General features: G+C 45.5%; 1 protein-coding gene across 1 annotated transcript in view; it reads left to right on the plus strand.

Annotated features, from left to right (window-relative positions):
* Window positions 1-24,782, plus strand: part of LOC142817919 (DNA mismatch repair protein Msh2-like) — a 127,159-nt gene that overhangs the window by 34,509 nt on the left and 67,868 nt on the right. The window contains exons 14-17 of the mRNA XM_075895879.1: window positions 13,789-13,908; window positions 14,708-14,822; window positions 17,158-17,213; window positions 19,766-19,855. Coding sequence (XP_075751994.1) covers window positions 13,789-13,908; window positions 14,708-14,822; window positions 17,158-17,213; window positions 19,766-19,855 — 381 coding nt within the window. The remainder of the gene's footprint in view (window positions 1-13,788; window positions 13,909-14,707; window positions 14,823-17,157; window positions 17,214-19,765; window positions 19,856-24,782) is intronic.

Below are 24,782 nucleotides of genomic sequence, written 5' to 3' on the forward strand. Positions count from 1 at the left end.
GTAGGGTGGCTAGAAGTGGAAGGTGTGAAAACCGGCCGCTCCGAGGTGGCTCGCGCTCGCGAGCCTGCAGCGGTGGCGCTGTAGTCGGAGGTGCTGCCAGCTTTCTTCGTTGCAATGCACCTGCAATGGTCGTTTCGAGTTTTGGGCCAGTAGAAGGGTTTTGTCAAAGTAAATATCAAACAGCAATTTCACCAATTATGAATACACGCATCTTTCGCTGAATGAACATTCCATTAAAGTGAAGTTTTTGATGGATCGTCATTCTGACAGCATTACTGTATATACGCTCGGTGAAACCAAAACGATTTTATTTTCTATATTTTACTGCGTCTTAACGAAGTTAAAAAAAGCTTGCTCTAGCGGAGCGTGGTATCTTTGATGATGTTAGTTTTTCAGCATTATACCTTGTGCTAACCCACGATAGATTGTGACGTCTGTTGCTAAATCTGCCTAGACAGTGCCACTTACCGAGTACAGTTTCGCATTGCCATTTTCTCAATGCTGGATTTGTATTACACTTGAGGCAGTATTCTGAAACATGTTTAGAAACTGAGACAACACTTAGTTTCATGGCTGCAACAAAATTTCTTACAGTAAGTCACTAACAGACATCTTTTACGTGACACAGGGTTTCAATCGCTTGACTTTTTCCTCGCTTTTTGCTTGGTTTGGACCCTTCAAAAAAAAAAAAAAAGAACTCTCGTCACGCAAAATAATTTGACCACTGCTTTGTTCAGCTCTTTGCAATGTTCAATGCAGCCAATTTCCGGAAACTGCTTAGAGATAGTAGAAGACTGGCTACTAAATTCGAATGCAGGCGCATGCACTGTGCTAAACACATGTGTCAACTTGGCTTCTATAGTCTCCACCTGGTTTTACAGAGACTGACGGATACAGAAGTCGCCTTAGAGCCCCATCTCTAGTCGCCTGCCTTGGCAGCTCATTGAGTAATTCGGGCAATCCTCTAACATGCTAGGGCTATCGGGACACTTCTTTGCTGGTACGTAGTCCGATGAAGCAGCATTTCGTCTTTTTCCTTCTCTAGGCAAACTCTCCGATATATGTTTTGGCAGGTTTGGGAATAAGGGGCGTACCGCATCATCCTTTAAACTAGTCTTGTCACGCTGAATTCTTCCTGTCCTTCCACAATATGCACGAATTCTCGCAGGCTGAATCTAAGAACCAAGTGAGAAGACATAATTTTCAGGTAAATAAATGTGTTTATCAAAAAGCTATGGCTGAACATTTAAGAGCGCCACCAAGCGTTCAATATCTCCACTTGCCGATGCCTTCCACACATACATACAAGTATTTTCTGCCCTTAAATAAATTCAAAACATTTACCATGCGTCGAAATGTATTTTGCAGACGATGGAAGTTTCCTGGAGTGCTTTGTTCGCCCTTGCGATTGTGCGCTCCCATTTTGCTAACCTCTCTTTGCATGCCAGAGCGCACAAAAAAGGGAAAAATTTTGAGCGCACGATCTGCACCCGCGTGACCAGCAGCCTCCCTTGGCGTACACACCATCTGCAGCTGTCTCCGCTGCGCTAGCAGCAGCGCCTCCGATTGCTACGCCAAATCACGGCCTAGCGAAGATCTCGCGCACCGCGGCACAGCTCGGCAAGGGAAACACGGCTCGCTTTTCACACCTCTCCATTCTAGCCACACTACCACGAGAAACCACTGATGCTAAGCAACATGGAGGAAGGAAAAATATAGGAGAGGCCATGACGTCATATTCGTGAAGCCGCCACATCGCAAACATCCGCACTACCTCCTGGCGGAGAAGCAGATAAGCACTTCGCGATTTCCGGCGACCAGCCACTGCAGCTGCCTTGGAAGCGGTGTTTTCTGCTGGCAGCAAGTTAACCCACGAGTGCTGCTTCTTTTGCGTGTTTATTTTTAGAAAAGCTGTGCGATGCCCAGCTGTAATGTATACTCTGTGGGAATCGCGTGCACCGCCCTATGTACTTCGTGGCACTTTTCACGCATGTTCGCTTCACTGTTGATAACATTTGCATCCGGAGCTCTCAGCTGTACGCTCCGTTGGTTCGTACTCATTGTGTCAACTGAGAACACACGCAAACTTTCGTTTTTACTGTTGTAGGCATTGTGTCGTGTTTTTAGAAGTTTTGTCCTTCATACGGAAGGACACTAAACTTTTCTTGTTACCGGACTAACTGTGTATGCATTGTACGGTATACGCTCGCTGCGTGTTAGTTGTGTGTGCACTGGAATTACACACTTTACGTGCACGATCGCATATACAATACAGTGATGCCTTTTTATTGACGGGAAGTACGTCAAGTACTAGGCTGATGTTGCATGGAATAGCTAGGAAGCAAGCTCTCAAAATCGTGCATTGCCACACTGACACTATATATGAGCAAAGAACTGCTAATCGGCCTGTAGATCAGGAAATATGGCTAAGAAAGAAAGAGAGAAGAAAAAAGGCCTTGCGGCGAGCAGAACGCATAAGTCGCTTCCCGGTGAGTGCGAATACAATGATGCAGGGGCTGAATGATTTTCATTCTGACATGTACCGGTGCTTTCTGTGCCGTTGCACAAAAACGCTCCACGAAGTATTTCAGCACGCCGCGCTCTGGCCTGCCAAGCTCGAACAGTCTGGGAAAGGTGTGCTCGCAACATTTTACTGCATGCAAACCATATGATACGCGTCAAGTTAACGCCGGGACTATATAAGCAAAACAGCGCTGAGAGCACGCCGCGGAGGGTCTGCTGTTTTGTTTGCCCCATATCGGTTCGTTTGCTCCATAAGTTTGGCGTCACTTCCGCCACACTTCTCCCAATGCAGTGGGATAGGATAGGGCCTTTCCTTAGTTTTTCCTTCCTCCATGCTAAGCAAGCATAGGCGCGGCCATTGCTCGATAGCGATGGCAATGAGGCTGCCCTGCTGTGCCAAAAAAAGGGCAGCCTCTTTGCCATAGCTATCGAGAAATGGCGGTGCCCGTGCTTGCTGAACAGCAGTAGTTTCTGGTGGTGCCAATGCATATTTTAGACTTCAACGATGTATTTTCAGTTTCTGAAAATGCATCAAAATGTTAAAATTGGGTTTACTGTACAGCCGCAGACGATTCGAAGCTGAAGCTCACTTGCTTAGTTCATGGTTTCCTTCACGCAGCTGCTGGGTGCATCTGCGGAACGATGCTTTTTTGGATTTCAATGCTTATCATTTTGTTGTGGGCTTTGGTTAAATGAAACTTCTCATAAATGGAACAAATTTTCTTGCCCCTTCGAATTTCGTTTAAGAGGAGTCCACTGTACTTCAGTGGAAACATTTTAACAAAAATGAGAACGCTTTCTAAATACATCAATGCTGCTTTGCACACGTGAACACCAATAAGTTTTGAAATGTATATGTTTTGACCAAAAATGCTATATCTGATATCTTTGCAAGTATAGTAAATCTTGGCTACAACGAACGTGCTTCAACGAAATTTCCGCTACAACGAAAAATTCAGGATTCCCCTTCAGAAGTCAATAGGAGTCAATGCATAAATGTTGTCACCACAATGAACACTTTTTCTTCGATCGTCCTGCTTCAACAGAATTTTACGATTCAATTCTAGGCTCAGATACTTATTTCTATGCAGTAAACCTAATTTTTAACATTTCAATGCATTTTCAGGCTCGTCAATCCAGTCTAAAACACGCGTTGGCACCACCAGAAACCGCCGCTGTTCAGCAAGCATGGGCCCTGCCCTTGCTCAATAACGATGACAATGGGACCGTCCTGCTTTTGTTTTGCCACTGGGGCTTGCTTTTGAGCCGTAGACAATCCGAAGCTGAAGCTCAGTCGCTCAGTTCATGGTTTCCTTCTCGCAGCTGCTCGGTGCCACCTATAGGTGTTCTGTGGTGCAACCGTGGCACGACGCCTTTTCTGATTCAGATGCTTATCATTATGTTCGCGCTTGGCCAGTGTGGTAACTAATCAGAGCGGCTGTTCATTTGCATTATCAACAAAATTGGCTAGCCGCGAGTGATAGATGATAAGAATGGCATAGAATAATTCAAAAGTCACCGCTCCATCGTACCCTGTCTCCATCTCGGCGTTGTCGGATACTTTTGATGGCGGACAGCTGCTGATGTTAACGTGTTAATGCAACTGTTTGGTTCGTTCATGAAGGCGGTTTTAGTCGTTCTTTCAGCGTGCTTTTTACCATGGTCTCGCTATGCATGGGTGAGAATCGTGTCGTGACGCTGCTGGGAAAAAATAGGAAGCAGCAGACATATTTAAAATTATGAGAATAAATGTTCCTTTGTTTTGCTAGCTCAAATCATCTATACTTTTTTCGATTTTACTACAACGAAATTTTCACTTCAACAAAATTTTTTTTACACCCCTTCAGTTTTATTGTAATGGGGTTCGACTGTATAAGCATTCTGCCTATAGTCATGAGATTGATAAAAAAAATTTGAACCCTAGTGGCTATTGGGCCACCGCAAAATGCAGTTACGTGATGCGATGAAGCATAAGTCTGTACCGCACATGTTGTAAGAAAAATTCACTTCCTGTTCCACTCTTCGTTCAAAAGTTTGCATTGATGCACTTAAAGTGTGTTGCACATCTGAGCAGCAATTTCTGAGGTAAACAATGGCATATAAATAATACCAAGAATGAGGTTTTGGTTCCGTACTCCATCGTCTCATTTGGTGAAACATGCTTTTTCTGAACATTGTCCTGGCTCTGCCAGATCGACCTGTGATGTAAAATTTGCTAGTAGTATCATCCAGCCTCCTAAAAATGGAGAAATGTGATGTTATTCTGGCATGTGCAGATACTGATCATTACGTCACCTGTATCATTAGGGAATAGCTAGCAGCACAGTTTCGTTTGCATGCAGCAGACCACCACCACCAGGTATGCATGTTACTGTGCAATAAGAATCTTTATGTTTAAAGCCATGGTCTGTTAATTTTACTGAACAGGCTCTTGCAAATTGCAGGGAGCGCGCATACCCCGCGGCAGGCCAACGAAGAGGCCTAGTGACGGGAGGCAGCGCAGAGAGGCGACACGCAAACAGGTTTCAGATGAGACTGGCGAGAGAGTGTTGCTGTCAATATTTATTGCAGGCTTTTTCTAATAGTGAGTAAAAGGAGTGATTGGTCGGTGAGACACTGGTCACATGATCAGCGTGGCCACACCAGTTTAGCTGCAGAAGACGGGTGTGATGTTATTGGGGCAGGACCGCTCCAGAAAGAATCAGACAGCACGCCAGTGCACAAACACACGTCCAACTTCTATTGTACCCTTCACACATGGACAACCCACACATTACGAAGTTCCTAACAAAAACACGCGGCTAAACTAAATGAATAAGTAGAACGTTCGGCCTACAGTTCAGGTCGTCGGGGTAGTAGCCTGGGCCGTCGTTGATGCCCCGTCGGCACCATTCAGTGGCGAAGTCGACGTTGTGCGGTGTCGTCACCTGCAGTGACGACGTCGGGAGACGCAGGGTCGCCGCGTCGAACTCCAGTGGCTCAGCGCCACTGTCGACGAACTGGAGCCGACGACACACGTGTTCCGGCGGCAGGGAGTTGTGCCCTTGAGCACCTGCAGTCCGCCTCGGAAACCCACGCCAGCCCTCCTGGAACAGCGGCGCAAGGGCAGGTTCAGGCACCCGGCGCCAGCTCTCCACGACCAGCGGGACAAGGACAGGTTCAGGAACCTGGCGCCAGCTCTCCTAGACCGGTCGTCTAGCGGAGGCTGAGCTGTCCACTCGGCTGGTACGAGTGTCGCGACGTGGCCTGGGTCGTACCTATGGGCCAGACGCCCAACGAGGTAGTCCTGCCTCGATCGACGTACCTCGCGCACTGCCGAAGGCACGGGTCACGCACCCTCGAGCCCGCGCCTCACGAGCTGTCGTCTTCCTCGTAGGCACCGCACGGCACATACACGCACACATCATATCCTCTTCGCCACCGCACGGCACACTATTGTCGTTTTTTTTTTTTTAGTTTCTGTTTCGCGTCCGCGCAGCACATATTATGACATCACCCCCTTTTCCGAGAAAGTTGTTTGCAACTATTCTACTACAAGGGCGCGGGGCGAACGAAGGGTCACTGCACTGCACGGTCACTGCACGGTCTCTGCACTGCACTGCATTGTCTTATGGGTCGCATGTACATAGTAGCAGAATGTTCACAGAAGGCTGCTTACAGTTCGGTTGGAAAACTACCGTACAAGTAGGGTTGCTATGTCGCAACTAGGAGTCAACTATTCACGACTGAGGATTTTTTGAGCATGTTGATATGAAAAATTTTGTTTTTCCCAAACACATCGATGACGTAGTCGACATCATTTTTCCGTTCGATGACTTGGAACGGCCCTTTCCACTGCATTAACAGCTTGTTGGAGTCAGTCGGGAGCAGAATTAAAACCTTGTTGCCTGGGCATAATTTTCTAGGGCGACTTTTCCTGTCATAATAGGTTTCCTGCTTCACACGAGCCTTCTCCAGCTGTTCATGGGCTATCTTGCAAGTCTCCTCTAGGCGATTGCGCAAATCAAAGACGTAGGTGTAAGTCGTCCGCGTTTCTGCGTCTAGCCCCTCATTTGTCCACAGTTCTCTCAGCACGGTTAGCGGTCCTCGGACGTGGCGGCCGTAAATGAGCTGAAACGGAGAGAACCCGAGGCTTGTCTGTGGAACTTCCCTATATGCAAAGAGTAGCGGAGCTAGGTACCTGTCCCAAGATCGAGGTCTCTCTTGGCACATTCTCTTTAGCATTGTCTTCAGGGTGCCATTAAATTTCTCCACGAGACCGTTCGCCATCGCATGATATGGGGTTGTCTTTAGCATCTTCACGGAGAGAAGCCTGCTAACCTCGTTCATTAATTCTGAGGTAAAACTTGCCCCTTGGTCGGTGACGATTTCCTTTGGCAAGCCGATGCGGGAAAAAATCTCGATGAGTGCTTCCGCAATGTGAACTGCATCGATTGCGGGCAATGCTACAGCGTCAGGGTAGCGAGTCGCAAAATCGATAAGTGTCAGAACATATCGGTTCCCACGGTCCGATCTTGGTGAAAATGGGCCGATTAAATCAACCGCGACCCTTTCAAAAGGTGTCCGGATAAGAGGCATGTTGCCTAGTGGTGCGACTCCAACTTTTCCTTTAGGGGTAGTTCTCTGGCACTTGTCGCAAGACTTGACAAAGCGCTTTACGTCTCCGTTCAGGTCAGGCCAATAAAATTCTTCTAGGACACGATCAGTAGTTCTTTTGATGCCTTGGTGTCCCGCCATGATACTGCCATGAGCAATGTCCAGTATGCCTACCCGGAACGCTTTCGGAGTGACCAGCTGTTTAAACGTCCTGCCAGTGGCAAGGCGGTAGCGTCGATAAAGCAATCCTTTATCTTCGATGAAATCGTAACAGTGGCCCTTTCCCGATTTGAACTCTTTATTCACTTTAGCAAAGACAGCTTTGAGTGTCGGGTCATTTCGCTGTTCCTCGACGAGTTGGGCTCTGGTAACGTCAGGTAAGAGCGTTGTTGACACGTACAAAGGCCTGATATTTTCTTGACCTTGTTGATTGGCTTTGGTTTTTGCCACGCTTGAAGAAGCAGATCTTGAGGTGACAGGTGACTTGGTCGGGTGTGCTTGCGCAGGTAACTCATCCACCTGGGTATGAGTCGCCTGCTTCCAGTCAGAATCTGGATCGTATGGTCCTCTGACGCCTGGAAGATTTCCCAGCACAAGGTCATAGAGGGGTTGATCTATACAAGCCACTTTCAGCATCCCTGTGAAGTACGGCGTGTTGACTTGTACAATAGCTTCCGGGAGATGGCTAGTTGACCTGTCTAGGAGAACGACACTGATTTTCTTGCCTGTCAGGCACACATCAGGAACGAGCTCCCGTCGGACGATTGCCGTGTTGCATCCCGTATCGCGTAAGACTCGAACCTCTCTTCCTAGCAGCAGACCTTCGACCACGGGCATCCCGTCGGCCAGGAAACGTATTGTACCCTGCACGTTCTTGTCGTCGTGGTGACTTGAGCAAGGAATCTTCCCTCCTGGACGCTTGGCTGTTTTTCTAGCACCAGCCCGGGCAGAGTCAGGTTCGCTAAATGCGCACGAAGAACTCGGTTTGTTGTTCCCATGCTGGTTTCGGCAAGTTTCTGTGACATGTCCCGTTTTACCGCACAACTTGCATTTCAGCATCTGCTTAGGTGGATTGCGGCAGTCAGGAGCCAAATGTCCGAAACGATGACACAGGATACACTTGAGTTGCGGTTTCCGCGACGCTTCGGTAGGCTTTCCACTGGATTCTTTCGCGGGGTCAGGACCTTTTCCTATATTAGTCAAATTCTGCGCCTCAAGGAAGCGATCCGTCAATTTAGCGAGTTCATCTAGTGACTTGCACTCTCGCTCTTTTAAGAAAACAACCAGCTTTGGATGGCAACAACGCAAGAATTGCTCAGAGATTACGTGATCCCTTAGACCTTCATAGGTTTGGGATACGTTTGCCATGTCTATCCAATGGTCGAAATAACTGGTAATTCTTGCTGCTAACTGTCGTCCAGTTTCACCATCTGCTGCTCGTGCTTTCCGAAACTTATCTTGGTAGCCTTGAGCCGTAAACTGAAATCTCTGCAGTAGAGCTTTCTTTACTTTTTGGTAGTCCAGCGAATCAGCGGCAGTCATTCGGCCTATCACGGTTAACGCGTCACCCGTTAGGCACAGGCTAACAGCGAGACCCCATTTTTCTTGCGGCCAATCCTGTCCTGTGGCTACGCGCTCGAATCGCTGCAGATACGCGTGCAGATCATCGCGTTTCTCGTCAAATACAGGCAGTAACTTCTGCGGATTGAGGGGTGAGGAGGTGCTGGGCGCAGTCAAAGCGTCATTAGCTGCTACAGGCATATTCTGAGCTCCTTCCTGAAGCTTTAGCTTAAGCTGCAGAATTTCACGCTGCCTCTCGTCAGCTTCTTTGGCTGCCTCTCGCTCTGCAGCTCTCTCATCCCTTAGCTTAGCCTGTTGGGCCTCAATCCACTTGTTTAGCTCTGCACCCGAGAACCCTAGTTGGAGCCCTATAGCGGCGAGTTTTTCCAAGTCCATGGTGCAGTCTGAACGTGTGTCTGCCCCGAGCGAAACTGTCTTCTTTCACTGGTTTAACGAGCGGATCCTGGCAGGCTCGCCAGTTTGTGATGTTATTGGGGCAGGACCGCTCCAGAAAGAATCAGACAGCACGCCAGTGCACAAACACACGTCCAACTTCTATTGTACCCTTCACACATGGACAACCCACACATTACGAAGTTCCTAACAAAAACACGCGGCTAAACTAAATGAATAAGTAGAACGTTCGGCCTACAGTTCAGGTCGTCGGGGTAGTAGCCTGGGCCGTCGTTGATGCCCCGTCGGCACCATTCAGTGGCGAAGTCGACGTTGTGCGGTGTCGTCACTGCAGTGACGACGTCGGGAGACGCAGGGTCGCCGCGTCGAACTCCAGTGGCTCAGCGCCACTGTCGACGAACTGGAGCCGACGACACACGTGTTCCGGCGGCAGGGAGTTGTGCCCTTGAGCACCTGCAGTCCGCCTCGGAAACCCACGCCAGCCCTCCTGGAACAGCGGCGCAAGGGCAGGTTCAGGCACCCGGCGCCAGCTCTCCACGACCAGCGGGACAAGGACAGGTTCAGGAACCTGGCGCCAGCTCTCCTAGACCGGTCGTCTAGCGGAGGCTGAGCTGTCCACTCGGCTGGTACGAGTGTCGCGACGTGGCCTGGGTCGTACCTATGGGCCAGACGCCCAACGAGGTAGTCCTGCCTCGATCGACGTACCTCGCGCACTGCCGAAGGCACGGGTCACGCACCCTCGAGCCCGCGCCTCACGAGCTGTCGTCTTCCTCGTAGGCACCGCACGGCACATACACGCACACATCATATCCTCTTCGCCACCGCACGGCACACTATTGTCGTTTTTTTTTTTTTTAGTTTCTCTTTCGCGTCCGCGCAGCACATATTATGACAACGGGCATAGTGGGGGCATAGCTTCATCCAGCAGCACGTACAGGAAATTTCAACACTAGGCTTGTGCGAATATTCAAATGCTTCAAATATTCGAATGAATAGTAGAGTAGTATTCGAAGTATTCGCGATGAATGAATAGATGTATATTAGTCAGCATGTAATCCCCTGTAAAGGTGGTTTCACTGCAGTTTAGGGGTGCCATTCCTCCCTGCTTAGCTTCCAGCGCTTTCCTTTGGACAAGAAGAGAGAATGCAATGGCAGCATGTGACCAATCTTTGCAACTCCGCTCGTACTGGACGGATTCTAAATATTGTTTCGGCGGTGAATTCGTGCAGCAATAAGCTTCTTTATTAAATTCATTCCATGGTTATTTGAGAAACTGTGGCAGGGCCCCTTTAAATGAGCATCTTACCTTCAAATCGATTCACGATTTTTTAAAGCTTAAAAGCTTGTTATGCCGGCTTATATGCTCCAAGTATAATAAATATTAATATGTTATGTATTTGACAGGTTATCACTTGCATTTACCAAAAGTCAAATCCTGCTAGCACTTCTAAAGGTTGTTTCAACTTCCTCTGAAAAAAAAAAAAAAAGGCATTGGCACAGAGGCCTTATTTCATTTCTAAAAAAATATTGTGCAGGTTAGGTCATGATGAATGTGTCTATTTTTATTTATATATCATATATACTATCCAAATTCAATTTGAAATTATTTGACCAAAATTATTATTTGGTTTGAATCAAAAATTCACTATTCCCACAAGCCTAGTCAACACAGGTGTGATTACACAACACCAGCGGTTGCACAACTCAGCACAGGCAGTGTGAAATCATCAGCATCATCAGCCTGACTACGTCCACTGCAGGACAAAGGCCTCTCCCATGTTCCGTCAGTTAACCCGGTCCTGTGCTTGCTGCTGCCAATTTATACCCGCAAACTTCTTAATCTCATCTGCCCACCTAACCTTCTGTTTCCCACTAGCTCGCTTGCCTTCTCTGGGAATCCAGTTGGTTACCCTTAATGACCAGCGGTTATCCTGTCTATGCGCTACATGCCCGGCCCACGTCCATTTTCTGTTCTTGATTTCAACTATGATATCCTTAACCCCCGTTTGTTCCCTAATCTACTCTGCTCTCTTTTTGTCTCTTAAGGTTACACCTACCATTTTTCTTTCCATTGCTCGCTGTGTCGTCCTCAATTCAAGCTGAACCCTCTTTGTAAGTCTCCAGATTTCTTCTCCGTAGCTAAGTACCGGCAAGATACAGCTGTTATGTACCTTCCTCTTGAGGGATAGTGACAATCTACCTGTCATAATTTGAGAGTGCTTGCCAAATGTTTTCGACCCCATTCTTATTCTTTCTAGTTACTTCAATCTTGTGGTTCGGCTCCGCGGTTATTACCTTCCCTAAGTAGACATAGTCTTTTACAACTTGAAGTGCACTATTTTCTATCTCGAAGCGCTGCTCTCTTCCGAGGTTGTACATTACTTTCATTTTCTGCAGATTAATTTTAAGACTCACCTTTCTACGGTCCTTGACTAATTCCGTAATCATGAGTTGCAATTCGTCGCCTGAGTTACTCAGCAATGCAATGTCATCGGCGAAGCGCAGGTTACTAAGGTCCATTTACTCTTATCCCTAACTTTTCCCATTCTAGGCTGCTGAAAACCTCCTGTAAGCCTGCGATGAATAGCATTGGGGAGACTGTGTTCCCCTGCCTTACACCCTTCTTGATTGGTATTTTATTGCTCTCTTTATGAAGCACTATAGTAGCAGTTGATACCCTGTAGATTTCTTCCAGGATGTTTATATATATTTCATCGACGCCCTGATTCTGCAGTGTCCACAAGATGGCTGATATTTCTACAGTTTGAAATAGGTTGTTTTATATGCAAAGCAGCTCTGACCAGCCTGTGTAACGCTGTCCCTACGTGCATCCGTACGAATGCGCCACAACGTGCTCCCCTTGCCGCTGGTGTTGAAGCGGTGCCGAGTAGGTCACTCCGCAGCTGCGCGTTAACGTCATGCTCCCCTTGCAGTGTGCGCTTACATCACTATTTCCCTCACCTGCTGCACCCTCGCCGCAGTGCCCGCAGCTGTCGCCCCGTCGGTTCGTCCGCAACACCTGTCGCAGTAGCGAGCGCTCGCTCCGCCTGCGCAACCGCTGCTCGCGAATCTTCGAGCGCTCAACACAGCACCGCACACCACCTGTGTGCAACGCCGCTACTTTGCATCCCATCAGGCTTTCTTTTGGGAAGATGGCGTGAATTTTTTTTTTTAATCCCTGCCAAAGAATAGTCCAACTAAATTGCCATGCCAGTTCAATCTCATCAGCTTGCCATTAAAGTTTTGTGGCCTGCAGCCGCGCTCAGCTTGTTTCTAGTTATATTAGTCCTTCAAATGTGCAATCCAGAAAAAAAGCATGCTCTGCATGTACCATACAAAACTGCAACAAAAGCTTTGGAGCTGTCTCATGGAAAAGGGAAAACATAAGTTAGCGTCACCGTGATAAAAGTGTTATGTGGGGAAGCGTATAAAAAATCAAAAGGGTCTGATGTCACAGGACATAGTGTTCCTCTAAATAAAAAGTGCCCCTCTCTTCTGCCTCGTGGATAGGTTTGCAGGCACTCAAAAATCGCTTTGGGGACCCCGATTTGAGAGCCATTGTTTTAGAGTATTTACGATTGGTGATTACGAGACACAAAGGCTCAATTTACAGTAAAAAAGTCACAAAACTTTTGATGTGAGGGATTCTATAACTCATAACTGGAAAGATGGAAAAATGACTTCTACTAAGCAACTTTGTTTGGTGATTGCTAACCAGACAATTTTTGCTTGTTTACTCAATGTCGCAACTACTAGCGGCAACTCTTCCACATTTAAAAGGGCCCTGCAACACTTTGTGAGCATGCTCAGACACCACTGTCAATCGGTAGTAGTGGTTCCCGAGATCACATGAGCCAAATATTATAATGCGGCATGCAGCCTAGAATTCACAATAAATTATCAGAGTCAGCTAAAAATTGCTTTCTGTTCTCTCGACAAATGACAAAAGACGCTCGAAAATCACTCGTAAAAGGCCTTGTATCAGTTATTGGCTGATTTGAAGATGACACGCTTGGTCATTACAGAGATCGGCGCGGGAGGCCGCGACTTGTTCACGCCTGTGTGTGCTGTCGCACTAAAAAAAGCCGCATATTCGAAAAAAAAAAAAAAGAGTGCTTAAAGTCACGAGGCGCATGTGACGTGATATCGTTGCCCATGCCATCCCTACCTGCTTAGCTTCCAGAGCTTTTGTCGGGACGAAAGAAGAGAGAGTGCTATTGCAGCGTGCAACAAATCTTTCTAACTGCTCGTACTAAACGAATTCTTAACATTTTTTACAGCAATGAATTCATGAGCCAATAAGCTCAGTTAGTGAATCCATTACATGGTTATAATAAAACAGTGTTTCAGGGCTCTTTTAATGCACATATATATACCTCATCAAGTGGTCGGGCAGGTGACCGCCACTGTCGTTCGGTTAGTAGAGCTATGTACGCGTTATTCGAAGGTTGCAGATTCAGTCCGTGTGAGCTGAAAGTTGTCATGTTTTCATCACCTTTACTTTCTTCACATCTGCATAAAACTATAAACAACATCCCCTATACATGCCTTGACCTCTTCGTCTAATAATTCTAATTAATGTTTTGCTAACACTTTTATTTGTAGTTCTTGCTTACATTATCTTAGAATCTATCTAATCTGGTTGGTATTCTTTTATTACCCTTGTGCCCAATTTTTCTCTTTCATTCTTTTCAGGAACTTTACAAGATGTATCAATGCCTGCAAGTTCTGCCTAAATTGCGGGAGGCTTTGACCAAGGCATCAGAGTCGCACAAATCACCGCTTCTTGGTGCCATTTTTGCTACGCCAATTAAGGCAAGGGCTTTTTTTTTTCTGGACTAGCGACAGAGTGATGCCTTGAACAATGGTACAAACTGTTTTGCTAACCTTGTTAGTTCGAAAGAAGATTTTGAGCTTACTGTTGCTGTGTTTTTGCTTGGATTGGGCGATACGATCAAATTTACTATTGTGCGGAAAAACTAGTCATTTCAGATTGCTTTGATGGCATCCTTTATATTTGGCAGAAGTACAGTAGACTGAGGACAGTTCAAATTAATAGTTTGTACTCTTGGTCAATTTGACAAATTGCAAGTATTTGGTTGACATCCTATCTTAAGCTGCTTAATTGAATCTGCATTATGCAGTGAATCCTGTAAATTTGTACTTTTTGCTTACTATAAGTATTTCACCTTTGTTCGTTCTGTCTGGTCAGAACACTTGTGCTTAGATATCTTTAGAAAGTCAAAGTAAATGCTAATGAGTACCTTCCAACACTTGTCACAGTGTTCAAAAACATAAGCAAAAAAAAATAATAATGTTGCATCAAGACAGTCACAATGCATGGGACAATTGGCTACCTCGACTTTGATATGTAGCATTAAGTCGCATTTATACTTGAATCTGATTATGCAGACAAAATTTTGGAGTACATTAAACCCCAGAGTATAATTACATTTTAATTAGATGTTTTTGCCTGCTGTTCCTTCCTTTACGCCTTACATTGCTGTGACTGCTAGAATTAAGTCAACTTTAAGGTTTTCTGGTTGGCACTGCATGCATTGTATGAACAAAAAAGACTGTTGGACCTGACCGTAGGGCTCTTTTTGTTGTTCAGGCCCTGGAGGCAGATTTCAGTAAGTTTTTAGAGATGGTGGAAACCACTCTGGACTTTGAAGCTATAGAGCAAGGGGACTATCTGGTGAAGCCGGAGTTTGACGACGAGCTCAAAGGTTAGTCTGAGCTTGTTGCCTTGTCTCATAAGATACAGTCAACGTCCAGTTTTCTGGACCCTCAGGAGGCCGCGAAAACACCTGAAAAATGTGTCAGTCCTGAAAAACATATGCAAGTGAGAACACCTTACTTGCACCTCCGCACGCGGGTGAGCAGTTGCGAAAAACGCGTCAGCAGAGGCGGCGTGAAAACAGAGTAATAGGCATTTTTCGCTGATGGAGGAGGTCAAATTGTAGTACAAGATTCTCATTGCGATTCAGCAAATGCATGCTACCATAGTGCTTCATAAAGAAAGCAACAGAATACCAATCAAGAAGGGTGTAAGGCAGGGGGACACAATCTCCCCAATGCTATTTACTGCGTGCTTACAGGAGGTTTTCAGAAGCCTAGAATGGGAACAGTTAGGGATAAGAGTTAATGGTGAATACCTTAGTAGCCTGCGCTTCGCCGATGACATTGCATTGCTGAGTAACTCAGGGGACGAATTGCAACTCATGATTACGGAGTTAGACAAGAAGAGCAGAAAAGTGGGTCTTAAAATTAATCTGCAGAAAACGAAAGTAATGTACAACAACCTCGGAAAGGAGCAGCGCTTCGAGATAGGTAATAGTGCACTTGAAGTTGTAAAAGACTATGTCTACTTAGGGCAGATAATAACCGCAGAGCCTAACCACGAGATTGAAGTAACTGGAAGAATAAGAATGGGGTGGAGCACATTCGGCAAGCACTCTCAAATTATGACAGGTAGATTGCCACTATCCCTCAAGAGGAAGGTATATAACAGCTGTATCTTGCCGGTACTTAGCTACGGAGCAGAAACCTGGAGACTTACAAAGAGGGTTCAGCTTAAATTGAGGACGACGCAGCGAGCAATGGAAAGAAAAATGGTAAGTGTAACCTTAAGAGACAAGAAGAGAGCAGAGTGGATTAGGGGACAAACGGGGGTTAAGGATATCATAGTTGAAATAAAGAAGAGGAAATGGACATGGGCCGGGCATGTAGCGCGTAGACAGAATAACCGCTGGTCATTAAGGGTAACTAACTGGATTCCCAGAGAAGGGAAGCGGGTTAGGGGGAGACAGAAGGTTAGGTGGGCAGATGAGATTAAGAAGTTTGCGGGTATAAATTGGCAGCAGCAAGCACAGGACCGGATTAACTGGCGGAACATGGGAGAGGCCTTTGTCCTGCAGTGGACGTAGTCAAGCTGATGATGATGGTGATGATGATGAAAAAGTATTTTATATTTAAATAAAAAAAAAGAAATTAAGAAAAGAAAAAAATGTGATGTAGCCGGCGCTAATGCATTTGTAAACATTTAGGGGCAAAAAAAAAGTTGCATATTTTCGTTTGCACAGTGTTACTTTTGTCCGTGATGATGTCTGCCTTAATTTCAGCTAACTTCATGTTGTTGCTGTAAACCGAGGACAGTGTCAGTGCATGCGTCAACTCTGAGCTCATGGGTTTCTAGACGCTGCCTCTTTGATCTTATTGTCAAAGTTGTTGGGATCCTTCGCAACTTGACAAATGATTTTGTCATCTGTCAATTCCACACACAGCTCAAGGTCTTTGATAGAGTCGGCTAAGCCCTCAAAGGTTGTCCCGGCTGGAATTGAAACACCGGCAGCGAGCACATCCAGTATGACGCAAGTGTGGCGAAAGCAGCTCTTGAGGGTTTGTTGCTTAGGCGCCTTCCACATGTCTGCAAGCCAGCGACCGCAGACCATAGGTTAGCAGTGTAGCTTTCCCACTATCGGAGCATAGCCGACAGTAGAAAAATAATTGTCGATAGGAAGTGTAAACTGCTAAATATTGCGGGTAATTAATGTCAATTGAGAAGCACTGAGCGTTGGCTACACCAAGCGCGTTGCCGCATTCATGTTCAGTGGAGTTAGATCACGTAACTCGGTTCGTTCAGGGGGCTGTCATTGCCGTTATCGCCATGGTTTCCCCGCAAAAATAGTGGCACCAACAAAGCTGCTCCAAAACAGCATTATTCCTGCTCCCTGAACATGGTCTAAAACACTGAAGTCTACTTCCACCCCTGCTTTTTATGTGGGGACGTGTTGTGCAGCCGTAGTTGTTGCAATACAATTGTTCCTGTTGTGCTACAAAATGCTTGGCATTACATTAATTTCGAATACTGTCAAGTTAGCAAGCTTTCCGTCACAAATATTCATTTCGAAGCCTGAAGAGAACCGGCTCTTTGTGAGGCACCTGTCCCCAATTTTCACACCTGCTGACCATTATATTGGATTGTGAAAATGATTACTATGTTACTACGTTGAAGCAGTGTAGAGTGCAGTGGTGTTTGATTCTACATGTGCCATTTTGCAGCGCTTCACGAAGAGTTGGAGAAAGTGAAAAGTGAATGCGAAGGCTACCTCAGAAAGGTAGGTGCGGAATGCGGAAATGCAAAAGTGCATGGGTTAGCAGTTATGAACTACTATTTTGTGGAAGTCGCCTTGCATCCACCAGGAAAGCTTTTACGGGTGGACGTCATGTAAAGGGGCCCATGTGTGTCAGAGGACAGTTGAAATGTCATTATATACACAAGCAAGGCTTTCATTTTAATACAATATTGTTAAAAAAGCACATTTGGCAGAAAATCCTGTGTGGGCATTGTTTGTTGTGAGCTAAAAGTCACGTTCTTGTCCGTGACCAAATAATTGAAAGATTAAAATAAAATAGGGCTGTTCAAAAAGGAAAAGTTTGGGCGCAAAGCGAATGCGATTAGTAAAGTAAGGGTGTGAACCGAATCGAATATTTTTAAAATGTTTCTCAGAAATTTTTTTTATACTTTGAAGTGAAATTGCAGGAGAACAAGTTGGAGAGAATTCTTAGGTATACTTTTATGTCATAGCAACATGAAAGTGTTTCTTTTCGCTAAGTGGATGAAGCGCCGGCGGGAGTGTGTTTCATAGTTGTCATATCAAGAATGAGGCAATGCAGAGGCTGAATTGTATTTAGGCACATGATTTAATGATGTCAGCAACTCTCTCCTTGTGAAAGGTAATGGGGCTATTTCTTCAACCTCTCCTCCTCTTTCAACTTCTGTAGATGCCCAACTGATGTGATAGACAAGGGTGTGCTCCCTTAAAGTCCTGAGTTCTAAATCTGTCCATACTCGTCGATGTATAAAATGCCTGCAATTTAGGAGGCTAAAAATCTTCGGCATCTGATCTTACAGACTTCCTGCTGAAATTTCAAGTTCAAAACAGCATTAATAGACCATTTTCAAGCAATCTTAGAACCCTCCTCCCCACAGGCGTGCGAAGCACTATGGGAAAAGTGTGCATGTCGAACCGGTCGAGGGCGCTATGTGTTGTCCGTCGCCCGCTGCTCGTTGGTGCCATGAGAGCTGCAAATGAAGAAAAATAAAATGCGTCACCGCTTGTTGACTATTATTACATCCGGAATGCTATACATGTTTGAACGTGCTGGCATGTATCTCTACACATGAAATGCGAAAGGAATGATGCAGTCAATGTAGGTATTACGGAGTGCAAAAGCAAGAATCAACAAATGTGCACATGTGCAAAGATTCAACAAGGGATACCAGAACGAACCACCACCCAACAAAGTTTAAAAAATTATAAAAACATGAAAACAGGTAAACCAGCTAGAACCCTTAACACCGTATCTCGACAGACAGACAGACAACCTTGTTTTGGTTCTGAAAGGTGAGGCAGCGGGCCAATTAGGTAGGTCTCCACCCAGCAGTTGGCTAGTCCCATGTTGGAGCAGAGAGGCCATGCCTGTCCGCTCGTTCACAGGCCCTCTGTACAGCCTGAAGCTGGACGTCTTACCTGGGATCTGTAATTGTCGTTGTCCAAGCTTCTTCTCTTTTGAAGTCCTGTGACGCAGGGCACTGCCAGAGCGTGTGACTTAGAGAACAGTATTCACCACAATCTGGGCAAAGTGGATCAATTTCTAGATGAAGCATGCTCGGAAGGCCTCTAGAGGGGCAAGACCCCCTCTGGAGCATGCCGAGCGTGCTTGCTTGCAATCTGAGGAACCTATAATGAGGAAAGGGAAAAGTCTGTTGCTGACCTCTGTAATGGGATGTTATCTCATAAAAAGATATTTTCTTTTGATACAAGGGTACGGACAGCTCGCTAACATAACTATCCTTATTTTTTTCTATCTTTAAAGTATGCTTCTAATGACAGACATGCAGATGATTTCATGCATCTTACGAGAACCTTTTCTTTAACACCATATAAGACCAGAACTAACCTTTTTTCTTTAACACCATATAAGACCAGAACTAACCTTTTCAAGTATTCTTTCTTTCCACGCACCATAAACGATTGGAATAATCTGCATTTATCACAACTAATAAGCACAGATTCCATTGAACATATATCTACTTGATGTTCGCCATTGTCATGTTGATTAATCTTTCATTTCTTATTTTTAGTGTACCTTTTTTTGTATTTCAATTCTTTTTTTTTTGTTTGTATTTCAAGTGTCTTGGGGGGGGGTATAGGCAAATGTTTATGCGCATGCAATGTGTTCTTACTTCTGTTATTTCTTTCTGACGTTGTTTTCATTGATTATGTTTTTTCGTATTTCTTCAGTGTACATCTTATTTTTCCTCCTGCTTGGACCCAAATAGGGTCTGCAGTATTGTATAAATAAATGAAATAAAAAAACCTGCATGTCTGTAAACTGTGGTTCACATACACATGCGGCAGCATGTGCCACAGGATGTGCATACTTTTCCTCGTTTTTCTTAATTTTTTGTGCATGCCCCTAAATTTACCTACAATATAATGAATTACCGGCTAGTGCTACAACAATATTTAATAGTTATTGCAGATCGGCTGTGATTGTCGAGGAATCACCTGACAGAGTTGTTTATCGTTATGTTGATGCTCGTTTGAAATTTGTGTGCTAGAGAAGTTCACAGGTTGTCACCGTCTTTTCACTTCTTTCACAGGCTGCGAAAGACCTCGGCCTGGAAGCTGCCAAGACCATAAAGCTGGAGACAAGCAGGGATCTGGGCTACTACTTCAGAGTGACACGCAAGGTCAGTACAGTTAATGCTCACACTCCGCTTGGAACCAGCAGGCACGTTTAACACCCCCCCCCCCCCCCCCCCCATTGCAACCTAGTCAATACGAGCACAGCAATGGCAACGATGTATCTCGTCAAGCTCTTATCAGTTTTATAATATTTTGCACAATGGCTGCACTTGTTGCGACGGAATCCATGTTTTTTTTTTTTTTAACAAAATTGGCTAGCTTGCACACCAATGCTTTCAAACACACGCAAACGCACAATGAACAAGTGAGAAACATGGTTGGCACGCTACCAGCGGTACACTGGCTGCACTACTTGCACTTTGACGTTCGTTTCAATGTGGAGCTAGTGTCGCGCTACACGTTGTTGCGAAGTGCGCCTCCGACGTCGTTACGAACAGCACCACGAACCTCGCCGCTGCCACCACTGTTACGAAAGACGGCGACGCCAATACGGTCCCGAAGGCGCCACTGCTTCGAACTCCGCCGGGAAGGTCACCAGCCGTTTGATAGCGTAGGTTTCCCAGCTCGTGACTGTTTCTGCGCAGAGCTGATAGACGAGCAAACGAGATGACGGTGAGTTAAACAAGGTTTATGTACAGCATAGATACAGAGGCGTTACAAATTCGGCACTGGGGCCAACAGTTTAGAGACTCGAAGAGCCGAGCTCTCTTCTCTGACACATAGGTCTACTGCTCGCGACATGCCGCAGGGCTTTTTTTATATGCACCGGGTGGATTCTTTGAGTAACCAAATGTCCAACCAGAAGCGCAGCTGGCCGTGAGGTCCGAATCCTCCAATTGGGTCACCGCTGGGCCGCATAATTCTCATCGAATCCGGAGCCGCTGCACGTGGCTGCACCCAAAGACGAGTGACGTCGCCCCGCATTGCGTAAGACTCGCCAGACAGGAAGGCGCCTATTACTGCAACAATGCTGGCTCGCTGTGCGTCGCGCGACAGAAAGGCGCCGCCGCGTGATGACGCCGTTAAGTTGTTCGCGTCAGGCGGGCTCGCGTGCTGGCCTTGACGCAGATTGCCTTTTTCAGAGGCATGGACGTTCGGCGTGGACTTGCAGGCATAACAGCATGCAGGTGCTGACTTGGTGCTGCATGAGTATAGCTCTTGCTGCGCTGCCATCTGAACTGCCAGGAACTGGTTCACGCAGCGCAAGGCAAATCGAACAGACCTTATAGCTGCAACTTCTTTATAAAGTATATTCCTAACACTATATTGCTAGACTATTCTTCGTTTACTTCGTTATAACTGATATTTTATATCTGAGTTTATTATATTGAAGTTTAACTGTATAGTGTATGAATTGAAATGTGAGTGAGTACAACTAGATCAGATTGCATGATTTCCTTGCTATTAACAGTGGCCCAATGCAGGCATTGCAGTTATTTCTTTGGCAACAGATTGCTTAATGTTGGCTTACTGGACAGCACAGGAAGACAGACACCCATTCAAAAAGGGACGTGTTAATGGTAAATTTGGTCAGCATGTTCAATTTTTCAATTAACTTTTTCTACAATCCTCAGACCATGTGTTATATCATGGGGAAATGTTAAATCAAAACAAGCGGTAGAACCTAAGAAAAAGAAAACAGTTTACTAGCATGCTGTCGTCAAAAATATTTGTTGTAGAAAATGTAAATCTGCAGCTTTCCCTTGGCCCAGTATCGCCAAATTGGCATTGCCGTAAAAAAAAAAAAAAAAAAAACGGATGGGAGCTGAAGATAGCCACCAGGCTGCATTTCTCAACTGAAAAATAAACCAGCTTCCTTCTAAGTTTTGTTTGCTTAGTTTTAGCTTCATCTTCTTTGAGCTGCTTTTTCCTAGCTTTCGTTTTTTTGATCACTTGCTGTCGTTCATTCCTATACAAATTTTAATTGGCTTTTTGTAAAAGTTGTTAGTAAGACAACATGTACGGGACATTTAAAAATATTTGAGTGCTTATTTGAGTATTAAAAAACAAACCAGTAGCCTTACGGCACAAAATGGGCCTTGTGAATACAGTCAATTCTACGAATGTCGAACTCGAAGGGGATCACGAAATAGTTCGATATATCGATAATTTGAAATGCGAAATTCAGTCGAATTCCTTTATAAGAGACAAATGAGTGTAAGAGACACCAGTGTGCCTACAGTAAAATACGGGCTGATAAGCGAATGCATACGAGGCACCCTACTTATCAGAGACATCTCATATAAAAGACAACAATTGCTGCTCGGAGCATGCCTTTTACAAAGCGGTTTAACTGTATGCGTATTTAAGGCCTAAATTAAAGCATTTCAGGCCGCGGAAATAGTTGCAAGCGCTAACATAATGATTCGCTCGCATTACAATGAACAAGGTGTGAACTGCTGGTTATTCACTGTATTTCGCATGAAAACAGTTCATAAACTAGGCTTGTGTGAATATTCGAATGAATAGTAGGGTATTCGAATTTGCTTTGATACGAATTTAAATTATTGAAAATTTCAAAGTATTCGCAATGAGCGAATAAATGTATATTACTTCGCATGTAACCCACTTTAAAGGTGGTTTCACTGCAGTGTAGAAGTGGTAAGCTATGAAAGCACCTCTGCAGGGAAAATCCGCTCTGCTGCGAAGCCCTATTACCGTAATTACTCGAATCTAACGCGCACCTTTTTTCCGGTTTAGCGAGTTCATAAATCGCATGCGCGTTTGAATTGAGTACGAAACAAAAAATGAATACGATCATTCTATTGCCATCGGCATTTCCAAAATGGCCGCCCCCTACGTGCGTCGGCATGGCGCGTCGGCCATTTCTGCCTATGTGTTTCCCATGTGCGGCACTTCATGTGTGTGCTGAGGAGTTCGTCATCTTGCAGTGCATTAGCATCGACGGCATGGAAGGGTTGACTCCAAAAACTCGAGTGAACCACGATGCCACTTTTAAAAGGAAAGTCATCATGTGTGCAGAACGAAAATCGGGCCGCTTAGCGGTCGTTCGGAGTTCCCTAAGCGTGCGCGCGGGACTGGCGGAAACATAAACAGAATATTGTCGATAGCAAAGCTTCACGCAAATGCTTCAGTGGACCACAGCAGGGCCGGTTTCCGCAAATTGAAGAGCTGCTCGACAAGTATGTGCTTGAGCAGCGAGCGGCAAAGTGGCACGTGACGACAGAACTGCTCCAAGTGCGGGGTATGCAATTAGCCTTAGAAAAAGGTCTAATGCGGAGCCAGTTTAAAGCGAGCAGCAGGTGCTGGCTAACTAACTTTATGAAGAGGAAAGGCTTTTCCCTCCGAAGGCAAACGGGCACATGCGAAAAGCTTTGCGGAGGGGTACGATGAAAAGCGTTACAGTTTTCAGAGGTTCGTCCTAAATTTGCGGCACAACAACGGCTACCTGCTTAGGCAAATCGGGAATGCCGATCAGACGCCTCTTCGACATGCCTGGCACCACAACCGTCGAGAAGAAGGGGGCAAAGCAAGTTTGCGTGCTGACATCGGTCCACGGTAAAACTACAGTGACCGCGATGCTCTGTTACACGTCAGATGGGCACAAGCTTCCCCGTACCTCATATTTAAATGGAAGGCGCTCCCGAAAGGAGTCGTTTTTTCGAGTGGTGTGATCGTGCGGGTCAGCGAGAAAAACGGGTGCGCGTTGCAATCGATGTCTTTTTTTTTTTTTTGTCGTGGAAATCGGGTGCACGTTACAATCGAGGGCGCGGTAGAATTGAGTGAATACGGTAACTTTAAAGGGGCTGTGCAACACTTTTTGAGCATGGTCAGAAAATGCTGCCTATCGGTAGTCGAGGCTACCGAGAACACGTGAGCCTAATATAATAGCGCAGCGCGTGGCCTGCAATTCACAATAAATATCCAAAGTCAGCTAAAAATTGCTCTTTTCTCTCTGCAAATGACGTCACAAGCTCAAAAATCACTCGTCACAGCCATTGTATCAGCCATTGGCTGAATTGCGAATGAACGCTTGGTCGTTACTGGGGCCACCGCGGGAGGCCATGACATGTCCACGTGTATGTGCACGATTGCACTAACAAGCCACGTATTCGAAGCAAAACAAAGAGAGAGAGAGAGAGAAAGTGCTCAAGGTCAGGGCTTGCGTTACATATTTTCCTCTTCCGTGCCATTCCTTCCTGCTTAGCTTCCAGCGCTTTCGTTGGGACTTGAAGAGAGAATGCAATGGCAGCATGTGACAAATCTTTGCGACTCCGCTTATACTTGATGGATTCTAAACATTTTTGCATCGGTGAATTCATGAGGCGATAAGCTTTTTCAGTGAATGCATTCCATGGCTACTTGAAAAAATGATGGAAGGTCCATTTAAGTAAACAAATTATGCTCAGATCAATTTACCATTTTTTAAAGCTTAAAAGCTTGTTATGCGCACTTATATACTTAAAGTATAATAAATTTTAGTATGATACGCATTTGAAAGGTTATCACTTGCATTCTACTGGAAGTCAAATCCTGCTACTACTCAAAGTTGTTTTGACTTCCTTTGAATAAAAAAGAAAGGCATTTGCATAGAGGCCATTTTTCAATTAAAAAAATATATTGTGCAGGTTTGATAGGTCATGATAAATATTCTCACTTTTCTTTATGTGTCATATATACAGTCGAATCTCATTAATTCGAACATGCTTAATTCGAACTTCCGGTCAATTCAAACTCACGATGAGGTCCCATCAAAGCTATTTGTATTTCAACGGGTGAAAACGCCCGGTAATTCGAATGCACAAGCACTTTTGACAGTTAATTCGAACATACCGCCCTCTGAAAATGCTCTCAGCACCCCGCCCAATCCCGTTGCGGCACCTCCGACACTTCAGCGCTGAGCCTGAAGGAAAGGAAAAAAAAAAAAAGAAAAGGCTGCGGTGGAATGTTTGCTCGCTCTCAAATGCCGATTTGCGACGCGCTTGTGCACGGTTCTCCCTTTTCCGCCCC

The sequence above is a fragment of the Rhipicephalus microplus genome, chromosome 5 (assembly GCF_043290135.1).
Source record: "Rhipicephalus microplus isolate Deutch F79 chromosome 5, USDA_Rmic, whole genome shotgun sequence".
Taxonomy (NCBI): Eukaryota; Metazoa; Arthropoda; class Arachnida; order Ixodida; family Ixodidae; genus Rhipicephalus; species Rhipicephalus microplus.